Source organism: Gastrolobium bilobum, unplaced genomic scaffold, assembly GCF_033153095.1.
Source record: "Gastrolobium bilobum isolate Gb01-03AN ecotype WA unplaced genomic scaffold, APGP_CSIRO_Gbil_v1 utg34197, whole genome shotgun sequence".
NCBI lineage: Eukaryota > Viridiplantae > Streptophyta > Magnoliopsida > Fabales > Fabaceae > Gastrolobium > Gastrolobium bilobum.
Window position 1 is genome coordinate 67,222 of NW_026897668.1, and position 27,079 is coordinate 94,300.

Here is a 27,079-nt window from a genome sequence, read left to right on the forward strand (position 1 = left end):
AATTTCAAAATTCTAATGTAAAAAGCAATTAAATCAGCTGACCAATTCCAATGTGATGGGCAGTGGAACATTCAATGTCTTGTCTGCCACCACAAATGGTCATTTATTTTTCGATTTAAAAAAAAAAATTGTTTTTTAAAAGAAATTCTTTTTCCAATTTACCAAAGAAGGAAAGTTTTTATATGTCATGTAGTGTGAACACAATTTTCAGAATTAAGCAGAGAGTGACACATCAGCGAAGTTTCCAACATTGAACTCTCCTTTATATAGATTGTAACATACTATTAGCAATCAATGCCTATAACACCATATGCAAAGGTACACACTATTATTATTATTTTTATTATCATTATTATTAATTTTATTGTTACTATTTTTGTAGGATATTACAATATGTTTCATCCAAAAAATGTTAACTTGAAGCCACATGCTGACAAATTGACTGACACAAAAAGTAAACGATGCATTAATCAGTATTTAGTTAAAAGTAAAAACATAGGAACAAATATTGTACCCAAAAAAAACAGAGGAACATAGAAGAAATAAAAATTTGATATTCTTTTCTATCATTTCCTTTGCGTACATTCCTTTATTTATTTACAGCCTCTACATATAGCTGCTAACAATATTAACTTTCTAAATTACTTTCTGTTTTATGTTATAGTAATTGTAACTACCTAGCAACTATGGTCTTGCTTCAAGGGAATACAATGTCTTCATTCGTTGGAATTTATATATGAATTTAGAGAGCTCTTCCTTATAGTGATATGATGTGACTCCATAGAAGGCAAGCCACAAGAGGAAGGTCAACCAAGCAACGGGTGGAGATAAAATGCTCAAAATAAGAGTTGAAATCAAACTTCCAAGTTCCAACAATCAAAGTGAGGGAGCATTTTCTGCGAGCATTGCTGCCAACAGCCACAATAAGAAGCAGGGGTAGCCTTGAAGCCGGATAAAACTTTGGTACTACTGTTTCACTAAAGATTCAGTGCATCCCACCAATAAACATAGCCTACCAGAGCAAATAATGACATGAAAAACTTCTCAAATATCTGCAGAGGTTTTCTGAACCATTTGAGCTCTTGAGTGAAATTCATTGGAACTGACATATATGAAATTTTCATGTGATCTTTGATAACATTATTTCATGTGATGTTAATGAAAGCTTATTTCATGTGATGTTAATGAAAATTGATTTCATGTGACTTTTGTGAATAAACTTTTTTATTTTTTTATTTTAATTTGATTTGGGCCTACAAACTTTTGTTTGCAACTTGGTAGGCCTTAAAAGTCGTATTCAGTTTTTTTAGTTTTTTATAATATGGCAGGCCATAAATCAAGTATTTAATAGGCTAATAGGTCATTATAGGTTCTAAATATTTTACATAGGCTTAAGCTATCAAAGTCAAAGTTTGGCTTAACTTGGCCCATTTATACCCCTAGCTGTGACCTGCGAAGAACATTAACATAGAGGGACAACTAGGGGTGCTAAACGAACCAGGTGCCTTTGGCTCGGCTTATGGAGGCCTGAACTTATATGTCTAAAATTGGTTGTTGGCACCAGGCTTGAACTTGTATAAAAGCTCGTTTAGTAAAAATGTTTCAGGCTTTAATTCAAAAGCTTGGCCTTAGAGCCTCTAAGGCTGGCCTAATATGTCATTTTTTATTTCTATTTTATATTTTTTATACTACTTGTAATAGCCCTATCTTTTTCCTCAATCCATTTTATTGGTTAAATAGAATTTTTGAATAATTTTGTTCTATATTATGCTGTTTGGATATACATTGAATTTATGAATATTTATGGAATTACTAGTGTTGTTGATTGTATATTCTGTTTAGATAAATTTTTGTTGTCATAATTTTTTTAAATAGGTTAAAAGACTAAACCAAGATTTTATTTTTTGTAAATAAGTCAGGCCACAGGCCGGCAATTATATTTATAACAGGTAACAGGCTTGGTCAGGCTGACATATTTAAACACAGGCTTAGCCTTTTAAGACCAAAGCTCGGCTCGGCTCGACCCGTTAACACCCCTAGGGACAACAAACTTCATAATTAAAAAGAAACATGGAATAACCAGCGACTAATGTCTAAAATCATTTAAATGACATTGAATCCACATAAATCATTTAATTAGCGTTTTAGATATTTTAAAAAATTTAAGAATACAAAAAAAAAAAGTTGTTAATGAATATGTATAAGAAATTTTCATACTCCATATATATATATATATATATATCTTCATTGATTTTTTTCTTTAACAGTTTCCACTAATTAATAACCAAAATTTACATTCTTGTTGTGAAATAAAATACAAATAACACCAATAAACAATTCAATTTTATTACCAATAACAACTGTAGCTCTATATTAAAATAATTTTTTTTAAAAAAATAAACGTAAAATAACACTCCATTTTTTCAAAAGAAATAAATTCAATAACTACAACCACACAAAAAAAGTTGTTAATAAAATAAAGGGGGCGTGAATTTCACTCATGTTAGAAACACCAATAGGTTAACTAATTATTTTTGTGATTAAGTTTAGAAGTCTTTCTTTTTTAAAATAATAGGAGTAAAAATAAATAACATAACTGATTAGAATAAAGCAGAAAAAAAATATATAAGATAAAAAAAAAAAAAAAAAGTAAAACACAAAAATAACCATACTATATATTCCTTATTATTTGAATTCCGGTTATTGAATTCAAATAATAATTCCGGTTGACGAGGAGGACACCAAGGTTCTCATTACATATTGAATTCCGGTTCTCATTAAAACCACTAGGATCCCATAGAATTCCATAGGAAGGATTCTGTAGCTCTACAGTGATTTGTTGACTAGGAGGACACCAAGGTTTTTTGCAACCAACATAAGCATAGCATTCAGATTATGCAAAATAGATGCATCCCTCATCACAGTCTTGCTCATCATATCCAAATAATTCATCGATTGAATTTGGTAATTTTGATCATCATAAGAAGCATTATGACAGAAACCAGACATGAAGAATAACAATGATTCAAAATTATTTTCAGTATCAGAAGCACACACTACACCATGGGTTGGATTTATGACTGCAGCAACATGTGTTGTTGTAGGAAACACAAAATCAACACCAATTTCATGTTCCACATAGGTGACAGAAGCATGACCAGTATAAAAATTAATTGTTTTCTTCTTTCTAATTCTAGCAGCTGAATTATCACAAGCTTTGATAGTTAAATCTGCTATCATTGGAATCAGACTGGTATCTTGTGGAGCCGATGGGCTTGGGAGGATGTTTGTTGAGCATATCAGAAGTAGCACAATTCCTTATCGGTCCAAAATTGGAAAGCCAATAGGAAAATTGTGCAGTTGAAGAACGAATAGAACCAGTGTCACCATGTGAGGAATGAATAGAAAGCATAGAAGCATTGAAATAGTTGTAAGAGGAAATGCATATATTTGTTTATTTTGCTTGTACATATAATTCATTTTAGAGTTCATGAATTTATTGTGTGCTTTAGAGGGAAAGTTTTACGCATGCCATCTAATCTAATATCTATTTTTTTTTTTGTGTAAGGGAGAAGTATTTGTCATTTTAAATGACATAAAGTTATATCATTTTAGGAAAGAAATAGATACAAAATAAATTTTTTTATTTAAAATTTAAATTAAAAAAAATCACTCACTTTCTCTCTCCCATGATTTTCAATTTTTGTATTTATCTTTCTTCTAAAATGACATAACTTATGTCATTTAAAATTACAAACATCAAACCCAATATCTAATTTCTCTATTTAATCTAACATTAATGCATATATAAATGAAAAAATTTAACTACAGGATCCCATGTCACGGGATACTATTATTTTCGTTCGTCTCTTTATAAAATTAACTTCTACAATGAGTTGTTTCTCTAGTTTTAATTTTAATTATTTTATTTATGATAATCTTATTAATTTAATTAATCTGATTTGTGTAAAGTAATGTATGTCCAGAAATGAATACGTTTTTAATATACTTAAATAATGAACACACGCAACATGTACAGTAATTTGTGTGTGATACACTTTTTTTTTTTTTGGTACATGTGTGTGATACACTTTAAATTAGATTAATGATGAATGTATTTTTATTTATTCACTTTAAAAGTTTATTTATTGTTATATAATTTTTAATATAACTTATTTCTTTTATTAAAATAATTATAATTTATTTTTAAAATGAACTTGACTTTAAAAGTTTTAGAAACATTAAAAATCAAGCTGAGATAAAAAATAAATAATAATAATAAAAAAAAACTTATAATCGAAAATTGATCAAGTTAAGAATATCTTTTCATTGCAACCAAAAAAAAAAAAGAATATCTTTTTATGAAATAGGCTGGTATATTTGATAATATTTCTATTCTTAAATGCTTAAAAATTTATTAACCAATACATTCAAAGTGATGGCTATCAACTTAAAATTAAGAGTTATACTTACCACCAGCTAAATTTATTATCCTTATAACTAATCTAATCACCGTTAGATTATAATTAAAACTAACGGTAATTAATTATCTCTTATAATCTTAATTTTTCTCTCACACCCCTCTTTGTCTCTCTCTAAATTTCCATCCCCTCTTGATCTATCGGTAAATCAGATTCAAGAAATTTTAAAAATTATGCTGAATTAATTATATCAGATTCAAAAAAATCTAAAAATTATACTCTTCTAGCATGTAAATTACATGGATTTAGATTATAATATAAATTTCGATTGTAAATTATGCAAATTGATAAAGAAAAAGGAGAGGAGAGAGAAAAAGCATGACAAACAATGAAAAGAAAGAATTGGGGGAAAATATTTATTTTATTCTGCAAATCTTCACCGTTTGATGATATTGTAATCTAATGGTGTTGAGAGAGGTAGACAAAAGTAAGTAAAATAAGAGTAGATGAAATAATCTATCCCAAAACGTAAATATTATTTTTAAATATGTTTGTATAACATTTTATTTTTAAGTAACACAAAACTTTATATGATTTAAATACTAATATGCAGATTTTTAATTTACAGTATACATGAACAATTTTATCTGCAGAAAAAAAAATAGATATATTCTATACCCAATAAGTAACAATACGCAATGGTGGTTCATTATTTATAACTTAAATATTAATATGTCTTAATGTAAAATTTTCATTCCTCTTAAATGCAAATTTTATTTTTGTGATTTATATATTAATATAATTTAATAGAAATAGTTACCTTTACAATTTAGATATTAAAATAACTTTATATAAAAACTTCATATATATATATATATATATATATATGGGCTTATCGTTTCTTAAGTGGCTTGAAATAACTTTATCTCCGGCTACTAAATCCTAATTGTATAAAGACGGATCAACAGTGATAAAAGAAGAGAGAAAAAAAGAAAATGAAAATCATACAAAAGTGAATCAATTAATATAAGAAAATAAATAAACAAAACGATGTAGTTTTTTGGACGGACGGGAATAAATATATGTCAAGTTTTTTGAGAAATCTTTTTTTTCTCTCTCTCTCTATATATAGGAAAAAATATTTCTATAGTCACTTTAGACAAGGTTATCTACAGCTACCCAAAAATTACGTCGTTTTGATTAACGAAGGGTTTATGTAATTTTAGATGAATTAATGAAGGGTATTTTAGTAAAATGTATATGATAAAAAATAAACAAAATTACGAAAATACACTTCATTAATTCACCTAAAATTACAGAAACATCTTTTATTAATCAAAACGACATAATTTTTGAGACTGTAGAAAGGTTTACCCCTATATATATATATATAGGAAAAAATGTTTATCCTTTTAAATGACACAACTTATATCATTTCACTCTCACAAAAAGATGGGATCCACATCTTTATTTTTTTTGTCAACTCTCTCTCATCCTTTATCTATCTCTTACTCTCTCTTAAAATGACACAACTTTACATCTTTTAAAATGACACACATTTTTCCCATATATATATATATATAACCTATGAAGCACCGACACTTCAAAAATCTTGACGTGTCGTGTCTGACACTTCCCGACACTCTCGGACACTCCGACACTCCCGACACTCCAACACGCGTTATAAAAATTCAAAAAAAGGTTCAAAGGTTATGTTGCGTTGAGTTTTTAGTTCCAACTATTAGATCGTTGGATTACGATTACCATTTTATTGAGTTTAATATAAATATTTGGGATATCTTATGTTTCTTTGCAAAATTTATGAATATTATAAGTTTAGATTCATTTTTTTGTTTAATTATTGAATATTAAAAAATATATACTACATAAATTAAAAATATTATTTAATATCAAAACGTGTCCTAACGTGTCGAAATCTAATATTTTTTAGAATTAACGTGTCGGAGTGTCGTGTCGTATCGTGTCACGTATCCCATGTCAGTATCGGTTCTACATAGTATATAACTTAAGAAAAAATATTAAAACCTTTTATTGAAAATTTCACTTGTTTTTAATATACTTGTTTAGTTATTATAAAAATATATATTTATCCTTTTAAAGGATTGTTATTTTATTTAAACATAGTATTTTTTATTCAAAATTTTAATTAAAAAAATCACTTTCTCCCCAAAATTTCTATTATGTATTTTTTTTTTGTCTCATTTAAAAAGATACAATTCTATATTCTCTAAAAAAATAAATATCAAACCCTATATGCGTGCGTGTGTGTGGTAAATATTTTTACAGCCACTTTAAATAAGGTTATCTACAATTACCCCAAAAACTACGTCATTTTGATTAATGAATGATATTTTTGCAATTTTAGGTGAATTAATGTAGGGTGTTTCTGTAATTTTGTTTATTTTTTTATCATATATATTTTACTGAAACATCATTCATTAATTCACCTAAAATTACAAAAACATCCTTCATTAATTAAAATGACGTAGTTTTGGGGTAGCGGTAGATAATCTTATTTAGAGTGACTATAGAAATATTTTTACACACACACACACACACACACATATATATAGGGAAGTGATCATTTGACTCCAGGGTAAGACTTAAAAGTCTTACTCCACATCTCAGCCATTGATTTTTGTACATCTAACGGTTATCATTTATTTGAAATTAATAATTAATTAATTGTTATAACTCATTAAACTATAATTGTAGATGGACGAAAATCAAGGGTTGGGATATGAAATAAGACTTCTAAATCTTACTCTAAAATCAAAAGATCTCTCATATATATATATATATATATATATATGGAGAGAGATCATTTAACTCCAGAGTAAAAAATTTAAGTCTTACTACTTATCTCAACCGTTGATTTCTGCTTATCTAACAGTTATAGCTTTGGAAGTCATATTAATTAATTAAATATTATTTTATTTTTTTGGTAAGCAAATTAATTATTAATTACACTATAAAGACAACCATTGATTTCCGTCTATCAATGACTGAGATGAGTAGTAAGACTTCAAAATCTTACTCTGAAATCAAAAGAACCATCTCCTTTATATATATATATATATATATATATATATATATTTATATATATATATATATATATGAGGTAGGATGCTTTGACACCGGTGTCAAATTTCAATTTTGACACCTCATCTGAGAGCCCGTTAGATAAAAAAAGATCAACGACACTGATTTGCAAGCATGTGACACCATTGATCTTTTTTGATCTAACGGCTCTTAGATGAGGTGTCAAAATTAAAATTTAACACCGGTGTCAAATGATCCTACCTCTATATATATATATAGGGTAAAATATTTCTTCAGTAACCGGAGATAAAGTTATCTCAAGTGAGCTCATAACGACATCGTTTTGGAGCAAATATCAAGGAGTTTTGAGCTTATTGCAAGGTTATATTAGTCTTTATCATTATAATTTTTTAATCTTATAACCCAAAATGACGTTGATTTGAGCTCATTGGAGATAACTTTATCTCCAGTGACTGGAGAAATACTTTTCCCATATATATATATAGGGGTTTGCATTTGACATTTAACATGACACAACAAATTTTCTTACACACACAACATTTTGTGAGGCCCACACTTTTTAAAGAAAAAAGAAATTACGACATGCAAAACGAATCTCTATAACATTACACAATCACTTTTCATATAACATAACTTTTATAAAATCTATATATATATATGAGGCAGGATCCTTTGACACCGGTGTCAAATTTGAAGTTTGACACTTCATCTGAGAGTCGTTAGATCAAAAAAGATTAATGACTCTGATTTGTGAGCATGTGACACCATTGATCTTTTTTGATCTAACGACTCTCAGATGAGGTGTCAAACTTCAAATTTGACACCGGTGTCAAAGGATCCTACCTCTATATATATATATATATATATATATATATATATATATATATATATATATATATATTGGTAGTTAGCTTTTTGTTTTTAATTGTTGCACTTGATATCGAATCGTACGATCTTGTATTTTTTTAATTTTTTATTCTGTGAGGGATAATCCTATTTGTTTTTTATTTTTTGGTTCAATACTAGAGATGATTTAAATACACAGGAAATGATACCAGCAGGAAAACTGGAAACTATGGGTGTTAACGGGCCGAGCCGAGCCGAGCTATAGTCTTAAAAGGCTAAGCCTGTATTTAAATGTGTCAGCCTGACCAAGCCCGTTACCTGTTATGAATATAATTTCAGCCTGTGGCCTGTCTTATTTACAAAAAATAAAAGTCTGGTTTAGCCTGTTACCCTGTTTAAAACAAAATAAGACAACAAAATTTTATCCAAACAAAATATACAGTCAACAACACTAGTAATTCCATAAATATTCATAAATTTAATGTATATCCAAAAAGCATAATATAAAATAAAATCATCCAAAAAGTCTGTTTAATTAATAAAATGGGATGAAATGGATTGAGGAGAGAGAGGGCTATCACAAGTAGTATAAAAAATAAAAAATAAAAATAAAAATTAATATATCAGGCTAGCCTGGAAAGCTCTAAGGTCGAGCTTTTAAATTGTAGTCTGAGGCTTTTTTATTAAACGAGCTTTTATACAAGTCCAAGCTTGGTTCCAACAATCAATGTTAGACATAAAAGCTCAGACCTTCACGAGCCGAGCCAAAGGCCCCCTGTAAGGCCCCTGGCTCGTTTAGCACCCCTACTATGAAAGGATACAGATATTAATAGTGGGCCGTCAAAGTCCATAAGCCTAAGCCTAGTTAGATATTAATAGTTAGTTGTTTCTGGTATTCTGTTAAGTCAGTATTAGTATAAGTAGCATCACTATGTAATCAGAATATTCATTCAATTCAATACAAGAATTATTCAGTATATACTTTTCTTTCTGCATTGCTCAATATCTTTCATGGTATCAAGAGCTTCTGATCCATGGAGCCTGAAAAGCGCAACTCAATCCAATCTTTTGCCAACCCCGTTTCCTTCATGCTCGATGAAAACAATTTCTTGCCACGGAAGCAGCAAGCACTGGCAACAATCAGAGGTTACAATTTGACCCGGTTCATCGATCAAGAGATTCAAGTTTCCACTGACAAGTCTTCACACGAAGCACATAAAGATTCTCAAGAAGAAGCTGACCAGACAACCACAGAGGCAGCCAAAGCTGGCACATCTGCAAAAACAGGCAAACAGCCATCACCAGAACAGGATTCCATTGACATTCAGCAAGATCAATTTCTCCTCTCATGGCTGCTCTCTTCCATGTCAGAAACAATCTATACCCGCATGGTAGGTTGCTCCACCTCTTTCCAAGTTTGGCAAAAACTTGAAGAATTATTTGCCTCCCAAACAAGAGCAAAAATTAAACAGTTGAAAATACAACTCAAGAACATCAAGAAAGACACAAATGTCTCACAATACCTGTTGAATATCAAGAAATGACAAAAAGACCGATAGGTTCCACACCTCACTACAGTTAAATTTTATTTATATTTCCACACCTCACCAAATTTTACAATTAGGGGCAGCACCTCTGAAAAAAAAAATTTAATATAATTTTTTAATGTATTAAAAAACAAAAACAAAAATAAACAAGAAAAAAAACTACAACTTTAATTTTTTTTTTGAATAAAGTACATTTTGAATCCTCAATAAAAAATTAAAGGGCCTATTTTAATTCCTTAGAAAGAAAGAAAATCGACTCGTGATCCTTTTAAAATAGATCAATGTATGTTAGTCTTTGTGAGAAACTAATATGTGTATTCTTTGAAATTTGAATTGAATTTCAGAATCATCATGATTTCGATTTTTTTCCAAGGGAATAAATTAGATCCGTTATTTTTATTGAGGACCAAAAATACTTTACTCTCTTTTTTGCCCAAAAAAAACTTATGGTATGAACTTGGGAGTATCGACTTTTTCAAGAGTTTGCTTGGGTGAGGGGTTCAAACTCTGACCCCAAGCAAACATTTAGGGTGTGCATGATAATTTTTTTGGAATGAGTTTTTTTTTTAATTTTTATTTTCGGAAACGAAAATGGATGAGGATTGCGTTTGATAAAAACAGTTTATTTTTTTGTTCCCGGGATAAACCGGTTTTTTTTGTGTAATGAGAAACAAATAAAGAATCAAAAAATTTCGGCTTCTCAAAAATAGAATAAGTTTTGTCTCGCGCTCTCACGACTTCGTTCCCGCTCACACGCCCACAGCTAAGGATCACTGGCCTTCAACTGTATCATCACCACTCATCCCTTCAGTTCTTCGTCTCCTTTCCTCTCTCTCTTGCGTTCCCAGTTGCACGTCTCTCTCTTCACACAAGAACAACAAATGTGCTCCTCACCTCTTCGTCTTGAATGAATCTCGGGTTAATGGTAGGATTAAATGCTTGTTTTGTAATTTAACTTTTCTTCTTTTATGACCTGCGATCAGAATTTGTAGTTGCAAATTTTGGAATTTTTGAAATTGGGATTAGGGCTCTTGAAGGTCTTTTGCAAATTTTGGGATTTTTGAAATTGGGGATATAAACCTCATGATTTCACGAAATGAAGGTTTATTAGCGATTGATTGTAGAATCCATTAAATATGAATATGTTTGGTTGATTAAATCGAGGATCTTAGTATTTTTATGCTAAATTTTCATATACAGTGTTGTATGTTTTCCTTATCATCTTCACGAAACAAATAACTCTAATGGAGATGAAAGACGCAATTTACCTGAAGGACCAGTGTAACGGTTCTATATGTATGATTGAATCGAGGATCATTAGCAAATTTTTTTTACTTTTGTTTATAAGCTGTTTCGTAGTACAAGCTAACTCTAATGTATGTTACTTGAACCGTTTCACGAAATGTATTGTGTCGTTACTGTTCCGTTTCAAATCCGCTTTTGTTTGTTTTATTCCTACTTTCAAGGCACGTTTCACAAAATGTATTGTTTCACAATATTTAAGTGTTTATCACCAAAAGTTTCTATAAGACAGATTGATAGGATTACACTATTGGATCATATTCATATTTTCAGTTGAGTTGGGGATATACATATGACTCTGAAATCTATAAACAAAAAATAAAGAAATAAATTTTTATTGTGCTAGTAAACGTAATTCTGATTCTCAGAATAAAAAAAAATGTGTTATCAAACGTAATTCTGATTCTCAGAATAAAAATAGAATATGTTAACAAATGTAATTCTGATTTTCAGAATTGTTCTAAGGTATAAAAATAGAAAAGAATCATTTCTTTTCAGAAACAGTGCCAGGAATCAGAATGGTTGTCATGCGCAACCTTAGAAGTTCAACTGCCAACTAAGCTATCATAAGAAGCTCTTAAGATATAATCCTTTTTTTGTGGTAGAAGTAGGATTCTTTGACACCAGTGTCAAATTTCAATTTTGACACCTCATCTGAGAACCGTTTGATCAAAAAAGATCAATGGTGTCACATGTTTGGAAATTAGAGTCGTTGATTTTTTTATCAAACGGCTCTCAAATGAGGTGTCAAAATTGAAATTTGAGACCGGTGTCAAAGGATCCTACTTCTTTGTGGTAACATGCTTATTAATAATCTATAAAAATATTAACGAAGCATAATTTATAATCTATAATCTATAAAATATAATACTTGCAAAGCGTAATTTATTGTCCATAATAATAATAAGAATAAAGTATAATTTTTCTGGACAAGTACCAATTTACGATATAAAACTTTTTCGGTTAATTGTTTTTTCTTGGTTTTTTTATATAACTTGTTTTTATAAAAAAAAAATTGTGATTTATTTGATAAAATTTATTTATTTTCATTGTATTCTCATCCGTTTATATTTTTCCTAATTTTCATAATATGTTTTACTTTTCATTTTATTATATTCATACACGTCACTCAATAATTTTTCTCTCTCTCACTTTTGATTTCTTATTTTTTAATTTGCGACAAGACTCTTTATTTTTAAAAACGTTAATATTTTACAAAAACAAATAATGAAAAATTCTTTAACGATATACATTCATAATTATTAAAAGAATAATATTAGACTTCAGTTTCATGTGCTTTATAAAAATATGAATAAATAGTTAAATACTCCAAAAAAATAAAAATATGGATAAAAAATTATAAGATGAACTTTTCATATAATTTTATGTAAATCTTATTCATGTAATTTTCACCCAAAAATACACTAAATTCAGTTTGTCTAAATGATAATAAAAAATTCACATTAGTGATTAATTTGATATAACTTTAAAATGGAGTAAAAATTTATAAAATTAATATTTATATAAAAAAGCTTTATCCATTCATTTTATTTCTTGAATGGTAAATTATAACAAATGCTTGTTATATATTTTTTAAATAATTTTTTTATTTTAATTTTTTTCTAGAAAAAATATTCAAATACTCTTAGTTAGGCACTAAATATGACTATTTTTTTAAATATTAGAAAAATCAAAACTTACTCAATACTTTTCTAACTTATATTAAAGAATTTTAAAATTCTATAAATTTAAAAAGTTACCAATTATTTAATCAAATATTTATATCATAAAGAAATTAATGTAAAACTTTTTTTTTTATAAACAAAAGGGCTAGGAGTCCCAAAAAAAAATAAATTAAACTACCAAGGGAGTGCCACAACACACTCCCTTCCTACCGAAGCAAGATCACCAAGATACAAATGTTGAACACCAAGCGGAGGTTGACTAAAAAAGCACTGATCAGCTTACTCAGCAGAATCTAAAATAAAGTTAGCTAACCAGTCTGCACACGAGTTGCCTTCTCTGAAGTTGTGATGGAGAGAAACCTGCCACTCTTTACCAAGCCACATCCGTATACGAGAAACCAACTGCACCTCACGGACTGCTGCATTACATTTGGTGAGCATAGTAATTGCCAACAACGAATCACTTTCTAAGATAATTTTCCTGTAACCATTGCTCCAAGCCCTTTCCAAACCCATCAGAATACCCTATAATTCAGCTTTAAAAGAAGAGCAGAAACCCAACTTATACGCAAATCCATCCAACCAAATACCTTGGGAGTTCCTAATTACACCCCCGCAACCTGCCAAGCCAGGATTATCACGGGAAGCTCCATCCGTATTTACCTTCACAAACCCATCTTCAGGAAAATTCCAAGACACGAGGACGTTGCTGATAAGAGGACCTGGATTATAAGACTTTTGATTTGTAACAGCACTATCAACCTCTGAAACAATTTTTTTAATTATTTATACTTTACTCCCAACCGAGGGCACCTCTTCACCATGATTCATCATATTCCTCCGGCTCCAAATCTTCCAGCAAGTAACCTAGAAAGTAGACAACCATTTATCTTGACTACTATCCATGAAATTACCGCTAAAATTAATAGCAATCTAGTGCTCTATCGTAGAATTAAAGAAGACAACGCTGAAATTAATAGGAATAAGACAATCCCAAATTACTTTAGCATGGATAATAGCTTCAGGTTCCCCAATTCCACAAGAACACGTACCATCACTACCATTCCAAATGGACATATAACTATTCGTTAATAGTCTCTGATGGAGCAACTTCCAAGTGAATATTTTTATTCTTTGAGGACCCTTCCAAGTCCAAAGCCTATTCCAAGTCTTTTTAGTAGCATCATCAATAACTTCATAATTAGACAGATAATCATAAAGGACACTCACAGAAACAGATTGAGATTTTTGAATTCCCCAAATCTTTCTATCAGGACCATCATTGACAATAAGAGGTAAAACACTTCGGATAATATCAACAATATTCAAAGGTAACCAACTAATCAGCTTAGAAAAATCCCACTCACCTGAAAAGCTTACAACATCAGCAACCTTTACATTTTCCAGACTCATAATATCCTCATTTTCAGCAAAATCTTCCAATTTACATGAACCTGGAAGCCAAACAGCCTTCCAAAACCTAACCTCTTTGCCATTATCAAGTTCTCATTCCATATTATTCTCCATAACATGCCACAATCTGCAAACATTTTTCCACAAACTAGAGTCATTATTTTTTGCAACAAAGAGAGAATTTGACCTTGTACCAACCTTGTATTTGGCATGAAGCACTTGCACCCAAAGATGCTCTGGTTCTGTATAAATTTTCCAGGCCTTTTTTGCCAGAAAAGCATCATTCATCTTAGTTAAATTTCTCAACCCCATACCACCATGAAGTTTAGGAGATGTGACTACATTCCAATTAATTGGATGATGTCTACGGGCATTAATTTTATCTCCCCAGATAAAATTTCTTTGCAGCTTCTTTATATTCTCACACACCATCAGAGGGAGTTTACAACTTTGCATCTGATAGGAAGGAATTGCAGCCAAAACAGATTGTGAAAGAGTGATCCTTCCTACTTGATAAAGGCATTGTTGTTCCCAACTACTAAGCTTGCTCTTTACTTTTTCAACCAGCCCACCATATAAATGCTTAGAGACTCTATCTTGCCTCATCATAGTTCGAAGATACCTTCCTACATTGTTAACACGTACAATTAATGTAAAACCTTATTATTATTTAAATGTCATGAGTAAATATTTTTTTAAATTTCTAAATCACAAAGATAAGTATTTACATTACACGTAAATAGAAAATTTCTGTATAAGCATATTAATATTTAAATTAATAAATATATATTTGTATTGCACAAAAATATAAATTTTACACATACATACATAATTATATACATACATATGGGAAACAAAATATCCTGCCACGGTATCATCAACAATCTCAAAATTACGTCATTTTAGGGATTAAGATAATTCATAAAGGATATTTTAAGAATTTTGTTTTTTAATATAAATTTTACTAAAACACCCTTTATTAATTATATCAACCCTCAAAACGATATAATTTTGGAGGTTTTAAAGATAATTTTTGTTATATGTTTTTTCCCCCAGTAATTACAGATAATTTTATCATCAGTGAACCAAAAACAACGTCGTCCTGAGATTATAAGATTAAAATTTTTGAATGATAAAGACTAATATAACCCTACAATAAATTAAAATTATAAAAATAACTTTTTATCAACCTTAAAACAACATTTTTTTGGGCTCGCCGTAGATAACTTATCTCCATTGATTAAAGAAATATTTTATATATATATATATATATAGGGTCAGGATTATTTTATACCAATATAAATTATACTCTCAATCGTGATCATTGGTCCTATTTATATATAATGGTTATGATTTATTAGATATTTGAGCTGTTAGATCTAATCAAATCAATGACCGCGAGTTGGTATAAGACTTCTTAATCTGATACCAGTGTAGAAATTTTCTGACCCATATATATATATATATGAGGTAGGATCCTTTGATACCAGTGTTAAATTTGAAATTTGACACCTCATCTGAGAGTTGTTAGATCGAAAAAATCAATGGTGTCACATACTTACAAATCAGAGTCGTTGATCTTTTTTGATCTAACGGCTCTCAGATGAGGTGTAAAACTTCAAATTTGACACCGGTGTCAAAAGATCCTACCCCCTCTATATATATATATATATATATATATATATATATATATATATATATATAGAGAGAGAGAGAGAGAGAGAGAGAGAGAGAGAGAGAGAGTTTAGTGAGTGTACAGTGACTCGATGCAAAGATCAGTCCAGTGCACTATGTTTTCCCGGGAGAACACCCTAAGAACACCATTGTAATATTAATTGCACTAAGTTCTCGCGGGAGAACTTAGTGCACTGGACGGTCCAGTGACTGAATTTTTAATTTCTCTATATATATATATATAATATACACTAAGAATAAATATTTATAATACGGGTAGTAAAAACTATTTCAAAATCATGTCAATATGACAATATATACCTTATAGGACATTATAAGAAATGTAACTTTATTTGAACATATTAATAACTTAATTACGAGGATAAATATTTATATTATGCACTGAATAAAAAATAACACAAAAAAATATTAACGTCTTGATCATATAAATAAATAGAAAAAGGATCAACTTATACCTCAGTAAAATAATAAATTTTATATTTTATATTAATCATTAATTTATTTTAATTTTTTAATCACGTAAGTCATTAAATGTATGTGAGATTAATAGTTAAGGTTGAAAATTTAACTTATACTGATGAACATAATTGTCCTCCAAATAAATATTAACATTGTATAAAAATGGAAATTTTACATTTAACTGATTCAAGTATTGATATCTAAAATTAAAAATAACATCTGTATTTCACGTTAGGAAATAAATTTACATATTATAAATTAGGAAAAAATATTTTTCCTCTTAAAGAATCTAATTTTATATCATTTTACATCATAACTGTTGATTTATGTCAATAAAATGTGATGATTTATTGTGAATTATTAATTAATTAATAAATTTGATCTAACAAATCATAACCGTTGATTGGCGAAAATCATTAATTAAGATTTAAAATGATATAAAATTATATCATTTAAAAAAACAAATACTTTTTTCAATAAATGATTATTCTAAAAACATTTCACATGTAGTATTTAATAAAATTTCAAATTCCCATTTATTTTCATCGACGAGCGTCGTGTCCCGACACGTTTTTTTTATGTGATATTCAATAACATTTGTTTTTGCCGATGCATGCATACGATATCGTTCCACGATCTCATCCACACCCACCCAGTTTCCCAACTCTTTGGTCAAAATTTTGAAGTTTTTGGCCACCTGATGAGTTTTCATAATTTTTTTCAAAAATGTTTTTTTTTTAACTTATTTCATACAAATACTTTTTTTTTTTGGTAAATATTCATACAAATACTTTAATTTGACAAGAAAAATAATTTTTTGGCTGAATATTATTTTAAATTATTTATAATTTTAAGTTATTTAAAGTAAGTAAACGTACTTTATTAACTTATTATTGTGTTGAGGAGTGTATCATCTTTTACTAAAAAAAAAAAAAGGAGTTTATCATCCACATTATCCATACTGACACAATTCTCATTAAATTTAACTTAATCTATTCTCGAACTACATTTAACTGTTATATTATAAAAAATATCCATCCTGTAATACCTGTTAACTCGAAAGTCGAAACAGTTAAATACAAACGTACTACAATACAAAAATTAAAATTATATTAATTTCATGGAATATAATATTCTGCTTATTTTTTGTAGTCTACTCTAGATACTCAATTAACTTTCACTCTTTCTCTATATTATTGATATTTTAATCAAACGGTGTTTAAAATGAATAAATAAAATATAAAAAACATAGAGATAATATCTTATGATTCTTATCCCAGTTTTATAAAAAACGAGTAGCAATTATTTTTTTCCAATTTATATTAGGATACGAATGTTTTCATCAGTTTCAATTCAACAACATAGGCTGTCAATAAATTAATTTTACCCCACGTTCTGAACGAGCACGTGTAAAACACAGTTTCATCCTATTGACGAGAAGAGTGGAACCAAATCTCAACATGCTACGACATGTGTTTGTGATAGAAAATGTATCTACGCGCGAACGTGGCGCTTAGAATAGCAGTCAACTATTCCCCCACAAGTAAAGTATAATCGAACAATAGTATCATACTTCTGCACTTTTTACTGTGTGTCAATCTTTTATTTTTCTTTATACATATATTTAATTTGATTATTTTGTTGGGTTGTTTAAAAATAAACCTGAAATTAGACGTCAATCAATAATGACGATGAGAACGTAGAGAGAAAAAGAAAAAGACAGGAAGAAATCCGTGATCTCCATTTCGTTCTCTAACACAAGAACCAATCTAACCTGAAAAAAACCCTAGCCCTCTCACGAAGTTCGCCTTTTTTTTTTTTCTCACAAGGATTCTACAAAAGGAGGTTGAGATTTGAGCATTGAATTAGTGAGAAAATAGCAATTTATGAACGTTTCTGATTTGGGTTTTTTTTTTTTTTTTTTTTTTTTCCATCACCATTTTCTTTTTAATATTTTAGGTGTATTTTTGTGTTGTTAGTTTGATTGCTTCCATGCCCATCATCACCAAACGAAGAAAACCCAAGATCTTCAACGACCCATTAATAGGAAGAGTATCAAAACCCAGACTTTAGCGTGACCCAGTTCTCAAAATCGTTGCTTTCACCAGAAGAAGCCATACCCATATGCCCCAACACCGACAGAGAGAGAGCAGTGCCATACATACTTCTTCACTATTATTATGGGAGCTGAGAGGAAATGGCTTTTCACGCTATTCAGTGCAGCATTCTTCTCTCTCATGCTTCTGTTGATGTCTTCCTTCTCTGCCTTCAGCTCACCAAAGTCTTTTCCCTCTATTGTTCATCATGGTTTTCCCTACCCTCCTGCTTTTGCATACTTTATCTCCGGTGGCCACCAAGATAAGGATCGGATCTTGCGGTTGTTGTTGGCAATTTATCATCCCCGGAATCGGTACCTCCTTCATCTTGGGAAGGATGCCAGGGACGAAGAGAGGAATGTCTTGGCTGCCGCCGTGAGGTCGGTGCCGGTGATTCGGGCTTTTGGGAACGTCGATGTTGTCGGCAAGGCAGATTATGTCACCTACTTGGGCTCTTCCAATATTGCTATCACTCTCCGAGCTGCGGCGATTATGCTGAAATTGGATAGTGGGTGGAATTGGTTTATCACTTTGAGTGCACGTGATTATCCTCTCATGTCTCAGGATGGTATGCCAATTTGGTCATTTCTGTTTTGTCCATGGATTTATACCTTGAATTTGATTTTGGATGTTTCCTTACAAAGATTGGTGTGGTATTAATTGGATACTTGAATATGTAGGATTACTTTTCAAATCAATTTACCCCAGAAAAAACTTCAAAGCAACGAGTTTGGTAATTCAATATTATGAATTTGATTGTGGGTTATTCAATATTGAGATTGTTGTATGTGCAGTGGCTTGGAAATCATTTGGAAGTTTTTGCAATTTTTTTAGGAGCTTTGTTTTTATCTTCATTTCTTGTTCCTTTAATTCACCCCTTTTTTTTGTCAGGTTCGCTTGTTGTAGAAAATTTAGATGCGGTTATTAATTGGATACTTTATCTCTTTAGAATTAATATTCAAACCAACGTGTGTGCTCTAAGATGCCTGTATTCTCCCTTTACTCATCCCAGATTATTGGAAAATGGTGTCTTATCATTGAATGTTTAATATGATCAGCTTGAATTTATGTATATCAGTATTCAGTATAAGTATTCATAATCGTGTTTCTTTTTTTAAATTTCTTTTGGCATCTTAATTTTACTTACTTATTTTGGAATTTCATGAATTCTGTTTGATTAGGTCTAAAAAGACTCTTGCATTGAAGTCTTAATAATATCGGTTTTATGTGATAAAATGATACTTTCTGTAAGTTTCCATTATTTTTAGATTTCTTTATATGTTAATTATTTTAATTTGGAATCCTGAAGTTTAAGGTTTATATTTTTTCAACAATAGTGAGATATCTTCAGGTTATAACATTGGATTGGTTTCAGCAGGTTAATAAAACTGAGGCCTGTCCATCTGTTACTTTGAATTCTAATGTTGGTTTTCTGAAAAAAGTTACATTTTACTGGGAGCCGACCATGATTCAGGCTATATAATTGAATTTGTATAGCACACTAAGGTGAAAAGGCAGGTTTTCCAGCTGATTAGTTGTCCATACATAAGGAGTGTGTGGTAACAGCTAGGAGGTGAAGCCAAGACAAAAGTTAAGGGGAGGACAAAAAAAGGGAAAAGAGCTATCATGTTGAAAGAGGGGTCACATGTAAGAAGATAGATAGGAGTTAGGAGGTAGAGATGGTTGAAGGGTATTTAAGGGGGAAGGAGGGTACTTCTAGAAGGGTGTTTAAGTGGGATGGTTCAGGTTGCTCTTGCCCCCTCTTGACCCCCTTGGTTGTGCCTCTGGGGTTTACAGACAAAAAAAGCAGTTATTGTTATATTAAACAAATAACAAATTCTGAGGAAGAGATTCTTCAAATTCATCCCTCTGTACTGAAGAAACTCAACTGAAATTCTTCATTTGGTCTGGTTCAGTTTGCTAGTGAATGATTTTAGGTTATTTTATGCATTTGAAGTCATTTTAAATGTTTACCATTGTTAAGTTTAGCCCTTTTATGAATGCATTTCTCGCTCCTACATGGCTACATCCTACCAAAATTGGTTTTTCCTGGGCATGTTTGACAAACTGCTTTGGTATTGCATATTAATTTCCAAGTGGAAGAGTTTGGTTCTAAGCTAGAGATGCTATTTATGCCTTAGATGGTTGAATATCTTAAGTGCTTGCAATTGCCAAAATCTGATAAGGGACCAAGTCAATTCTTCTGATTGCATGGGATTCGAGTGATTATTCTTATTTGGTCATGAATTGATAAATTGAAATACTGATCTTGTTATACAGATCTAATAAGACTGGAGGCATGGGCTTCTAAATGGAGGGAATTTTTAAGCATGCTTATGATGTGGAATATCAAGGTGGAATGAAGTTTCTAATGGTAAATTAGTAAATAGTCTGACTGATATAGTGACTAGAGGATGTAATTTGGCATGCTAAAGTGTCACAATCAGTTTTTGAGCCAAAAAAGTTATCATAAATAGCAAAACTAACATGTTGATAGTAAAATGTTTCTAGGAGGAGCTGACAACATATTAGAGGTTGTTTACATTAAGTTTCTGGTGAAGCAAGGAAATCTGGATACATTTCACTCATATATACATCTGCTACTGGAAGTAATAGTAAATAACTAAAATGACGTATTGATTTTGACATGCTTCAAGTAGGAGCTTGCAGCATATTTGTGAGAAGTTTTGTATTTTAAACACTTTCATTGTGATTCTGGTGAAAAAAGAGAAAAAAATTGCATGTATTTCACTCAGATACACTTGCTACTGTAGTATACTGCTGGTCGTAGATAGAAATCATAAGATGTTGAACCATCTTGATTATATCATTTAAAGACTACGTGGAAGATCTTATGAAGAGTCAGAGATATCATTAAAGGGCAGTTGTCTGAGGCAAGCAGTAAAGAAAGAACAAAGATAGTGACAGTAAAATTTGGTTTCATAATATTAGGCGTATACTGAAAAAGCAGGTTTCTTGGTTTGTAACTAAGAGATAGGCTTTTGAATATGTCCTCCATGTTAGAGGTCGTTACTGAGGCATTCAACCACAGGCACATTGTTTTTACTAGAATCTCCCAAGGCATTTCAATGATTTCATGTCTTGCAAGTGAACCCTCCGAAACTTGCAGAGCAATTGGGGTTGGCTGAACTGAAAGTGTTGAGTTTAACTACAGATTATCATAAAACTCTTGATTGACAAGTGGCAACATTCTATTCTGCATTGGTTCTCCTAGTTGAGGCTTGGCCTTGCGTTATAAATAAGCATCGGTATTCCTCTTATGCCAGTAGAACTGGGCATCTTTATTAGTTGTACTTTTTATTGTTTTAGTTGCAGTACGAGAACATTTACAGTCATTATTTTATTATGTTTTTAGGGAGAGAAATGCTCATATTGTTCTGAATTTTATTCACTGAATTGTGCTTGTTTTAAGGTCCATAGGTATTCTCATATCTCAGTTTGATGTTTGCCTTCTTTCCAGACTCTTCTAAGTTACTGATCCATGCTCTGTTATCTTTATCAGATTTGTCCCACGTTTTCTCTTCCGTTAGGAGAGACCTCAATTTCCTTGATCACACGAGTGACCTTGGATGGAAAGAGTACGAACACTACTCTAAATATATCTGCTACTTTGTTGCACTTATTCAGGAAGTCGCAGATCATTTATTTATGTATTTATTTGCCTATGCAGGAGCGATAGATTCCAGCCTATTGTAGTTGATCCTGGGCTATATTTGGCAAGAAGAAGTCAAATTTTTCAAGCTACAGAGAAGAGGGCAACACCTGATGCATTCAAACTATTCACAGGCAAATCTTTTCTTTCATGCTCTCTCTGTGCAACACTATCTATATCTGAGGTTTTTTTTATTTTTATTTTTTGTGTTGAATGCTTTCCTTGCCATGTAGGTTCACCATGGGTAATCTTGAGCCGACCCTTTCTGGAGTTCTGCATTTTTGGTTGGGATAATTTACCTCGAACATTACTGATGTATTTCACAAATGTGAAGTTATCTCAAGAAGGCTACTTTCATTCAGTTATTTGCAATGCACCAGAATTTAAGAACACAACAGTAAATGGTGACTTACGATATATGATCTGGGACAATCCTCCAAGGATGGAACCGCACTTCCTTAATGCCTCTGTTTATGATCAGATAGTAGAAAGTGGAGCTGCTTTTGCAAGACAGTTTGAAACTGATAACCCTGTGCTGGACATGATTGATGAAAAGATCCTCCATCGTGGTCGCAACCGAGCTACCCCAGGGGCATGGTGTTCTGGGGGGAGGAGTTGGTGGATGGATCCATGCTCCCAGTGGGGTGATGTCAATGTTCTGAAGCCAGGTCCTCAGGCTAAGAAGCTTGATGGTTCTGTTTCAAGCCTTCTTGATGACTGGGACTCACAAACCAATATGTGCCAGTGAATAGACACCAGAATAGAAACATTTTAGGTAGCTGTGCTGTCTATTGCTCCAAGATTCATCGACCAGTAGAAGTTTCCTTTTAGTGAAAACACATTCTTTGGTCACCACCAGAGTGTAATAGTAATCTTGGAAGGAGGGGAAGTGAGTGTTGATGACATCACATCAGAGTTGGATTGGGGAAGGCAATATATTTGTGGTAGATCATCCAATACCATGAATTAGTAGGAGGATATTCTTCCTGTATGTTCTGTATGTCTCCTCATTTCCATAGAGATTATGAACGATTAGAGCAGAAAGTTCATTCTTTTTAAGATATGATTGTCATTTTCCATTCTCCTATCCTTTGCACCTTTTTTTGTAGTGGATTTTTCCTGGTCCTGCAGGCTTGCACGTGCCAAATGTAGTTACTTGCAAACTTTGAGACAGATGGAAGTGCTAAAAACTTTGTTAAAGTTGGGGATCGGTGGTGCCCCAATTTTATTGGTGCTTAATGTGATTAGTGGAACAGTTACTGGTCAGTCTAATGACACTGTAACCTATTAGAAATTTTCAGCATTTGCTGTAGCTTTGAAAACTCATAGCATGATATCACTTATTTCTGGTTAGAGTATTAGTTATTTTTAATTTTAGTAAAGGAATATGTACTATTTTTTAATTTTAGTAAATGATTATGTATTATGTGAATATCAAAGATTTATTATTCCCAACCAATGTTATTTTTTTCTTGTTAAACTTTTTCTATCTTGGCGTCCCCTGAGAAAGATAAATCTTTCAACAGTTGAAATGGATAATAGAAATAAGTAACTAATCCGGATAATTAGCGTTGATTTAATGATAATTAGAGAGAGAGAGAGAGAGAGAGAGAGAGAGAGAGAGAGAGAGATTTATTTTAGTTCAGTTCAGTAGCTTTCTGACTCTCTGTCAGAAGTGTGTGAATTGAAGTTTAAGAGTAAAGAATTTCATTTGACAGGTAAGGTTGAAGTGAAATTTAAGAAAAATTATATAGATAATGTTCAAAATAGTTTTTTGAATTAATTATATGATATATTTTTAGAGTAAAGATTTCTTCCGTCAATGTAGATAAATTATTTCTGGTGAGCTCAAAATAACATTATTTTTGTGACAGAAATCATAGTATTTTTGTAATGTTAATTTATTGTAAAATTATATTAATCTTTATTATTATAATTTTTTAATTTTATAACTCTAAAATGATGTCGTTTTGGATTCACTGGAGATAATTTTTTAATCTGCGAAAAATATTTTTCCCATATTTTTATGCCTTAAAGCCTTAAACTCCTAATAAAATGTAAGACACATTGCCTAACTCACTCGCATTTTATAACTTTAATAAGGAAAAAAATAAATAAAATAATAGTTTCTTCATCAGAATTTGCTTAACTTCGTGATTTATGTTCTTGTGATAAATGAATTGCGATCATTCTTCAAAAGTAATTGCTAGATATAACATGTGGAATTTTATTTTATATTTAGGACATTTTTAAAAATAGAAAATTTAATTTCACTATAAAAATTAAAATCAAGAAGAACAGAACAAAATACTCCGTTGTGTTCTGTTTGTGGCTCGAATGTGATCTTTCGCATGAAATATTATACAAGTACAAAGAATCTCTTCCTCATTAATTACAAGCAAGAAATTAATGATTTGAGTTAAATTTAACTTTTTAAAATATTTCAATCGTCGTCATTAAAAATTTAGAATCGATTAGTGATTATAACCTGTCCTAACATTTAATCGTGATTATTTATACTAATTTTTTCCCCTCTATTAATTTATGAGTGGCACTATACGTTGCAAACCAGCATTTTACTGAATCTATTAAAAGCTTGTCTCTGTTATAAAAAAAAAAAAGCTTGTCTCTTCCAAATCAGGTTTCGATGGCGTTAACACGATCATTCAAAAGATTCACCAAACCCTTCTTCCCCAATCTTGCTCCGCTTTCAAAACCTTCATCAAGTTCAAATTTTGAACGTCAATATTCCATCCAACTCCCCCAAAGCCCATCTGGGTCTCTTAAAAATCACACTTTCTCCTTTCATACATTAACTCAACCCAACCCAGATGCTGAAAGAATCTGCAAAATCTTATCCAACCGTCGTGATTGCAGTGTTGACGTCTCTCTCGGCGATGTTCCGGTGGAGATGTCGCCGGAGCTGGTCGTTGAGGTATTGAACAAGCTTAGCAACGCGGGTGTTCTCGCTCTTTCATTCTTCCGTTGGGCTGAGAAGCAAAAAGGGTTCAAGCACAGCACTGAGAGCTTCCATGCTTTGATTGAGGCACTGGGTAAGATCAGACAGTTCAAGATGATTTGGAATTTGGTGGATGACATGAAGCGTCGAAAGTTGCTGACTACTGACACTTTTGCCTTCATTGCTCGAAGGTATGCAAGAGTTAGGAAAGTCAAAGAAGCAGTGGAGGCGTTTGAGAAGATGGAACAGTATGGTTTGAAGCCTCAAGTTTCGGATTTCAATAGGTTGATTGATGTTCTTTGCAAGTCCAAATGTGTTGAGAAAGCACAAGAGGTGTTTGACAAAATGAGGCACACAAGGTTGGTGCCTGATGTCAAGTCCTACACCATTTTGTTAGAAGGGTGGAGTCAGCAGCAAAACTTGTTGAGGGTGAATGAGGTGTGTAGGGAGATGAAGGATGAGGGTTTTGAGCCTGATGTTGTTACCTATGGTATAATCATCAATGCTTATTGTAAGGCTAAAAAATATGATGAGGCCATTGGGTTCTATCATGAGTTGCAAGCAAGGAATATGAGGCCTAGTCCCCATATATATTGTACTTTGATTAATGGTTTGGGTTCTGATAAGAGATTGGATGAAGCTCTTGAATTCTTTGAAAAATCCAAGGCTAGTGGTTTTGCTCCAGAAACACCTACTTATAATGCTCTTGTTGGGGCATACTGCTGGTCAATGCAAATGGATGATGCGTGTCGGGTGGTTGGTGAGATGAAAACATGTGGGATTGGTCCAAATTCTCGAACATATGACATAATTCTACATCACCTGATAAAGGCTCGAAGAACTGAAGAAGCTTACTCGGTTTTCCAAAGAATGAGTAGAGAGTTGAGGTGTGAGCCAACTGTAAGCACGTATGAGATAATGGTGAGGATGTTTTGTAATGAAGGGCGATTGGATATGGCAATGGCAGTTTGGGATCAGATGAAAGCCAAGGGAATCCTTCCTGGAATGCATATGTTCTCCAGGTTAATCAGTGACTTGTGCCATGAAAGTAAGTTGCATGAAGCTTGTAAATACTTTCAACAGATGTTGGATGTGGGCATTCGACCACCTGCCCAAATGTTTAGTACCTTTAAGCAAGCTCTGATTGATGAGGGGATGGAGAATACTGCGATATATTTCGCTCTGAAAATTGATAAACTGAGGAAAACTCCATTAATTGCTTGATACACGGTATAATTGATATATCCCAGGGGTAATTCATATGGGTAATTCATATGGGATACTCATGGTCCACATAGCCATGTGTATATCTAAACTATCCATTGAGTCTTTATTAGGAAGCATATTTATAGGCCATAACAGCTTTAGTGGGTACTTAAACCCTTCCTATAATTTATGGGAAGGAGGTTGCTCCTGCAAGTGAAGGAAGCTTTAGAGGTCACTTCTCTACATTTGGTCTACTACCTTAAACTTCTTTTTTTATCTTTGACGGCATCCATCATTAGATTCTTTCTGTTTAATTCTACCAAGCCATGTTCTCTAATACCTTGAAAGTTGTATAATCAAGACATCAACTCTTTTTATATTTTTTTGGTAGTCAATACGTCAACTCTTTGTTAATAAACGGTTTAAGTATCAATGTTTATCTTTCTTTTTGTTTGAGTCATGTTATCAAAGAGATATAAAATAATTAATTTAATCTTATCTAATGTCTTAAGGCATTAAGTTGAAGTGACGTTTATATAGAGCTTTAGTGACCACGAGTTTGATATTCACTGTCCTATTTTCAGGTGGAATTAAGAAAAAACACAAGGTAGACAAAAAAAATGGGCTTGTGCAGCACAAGGCAAATCAATAATGGGCTTGTGCCATATCCACACTTCAAGCCCAAAGAACTCC

The 27,079-nt window shown here is 31.4% G+C and overlaps 2 protein-coding genes across 4 annotated transcripts; both read left to right on the plus strand.

The window, feature by feature from the left end:
• Positions 1-18,152: 18,152 nt before the first annotated feature.
• Positions 18,153-23,634, plus strand: LOC133309143 (beta-glucuronosyltransferase GlcAT14A). Of its 3 annotated transcripts, none has more exons than XM_061509884.1 (5): positions 18,153-18,320; positions 18,432-19,116; positions 22,072-22,147; positions 22,240-22,355; positions 22,455-23,634. In XM_061509884.1, exons 2-5 carry the CDS (start codon positions 18,633-18,635, stop codon positions 22,967-22,969), a joined length of 1,191 nt encoding a protein of 396 aa, XP_061365868.1. In that variant the 5' UTR covers positions 18,153-18,320; positions 18,432-18,632; the 3' UTR covers positions 22,970-23,634. The 3 variants fall into 3 exon arrangements, with proteins under 3 accessions (XP_061365868.1, XP_061365867.1, XP_061365866.1); XM_061509883.1 differs by having other exon boundaries at positions 18,153-18,297; positions 18,412-19,116; XM_061509882.1 differs by having other exon boundaries at positions 18,153-19,116.
• A 1,234-nt stretch (positions 23,635-24,868) lies between these two features.
• On the plus strand, positions 24,869-26,779 carry LOC133309142 (pentatricopeptide repeat-containing protein At1g71060, mitochondrial-like). The gene has a single exon (XM_061509881.1). The coding sequence runs from the start codon at positions 24,869-24,871 to the stop codon at positions 26,402-26,404; it is 1,536 nt and encodes a 511-aa protein (XP_061365865.1). The 3' UTR covers positions 26,405-26,779.
• The last annotated feature ends 300 nt before the right edge of the window (positions 26,780-27,079 follow it).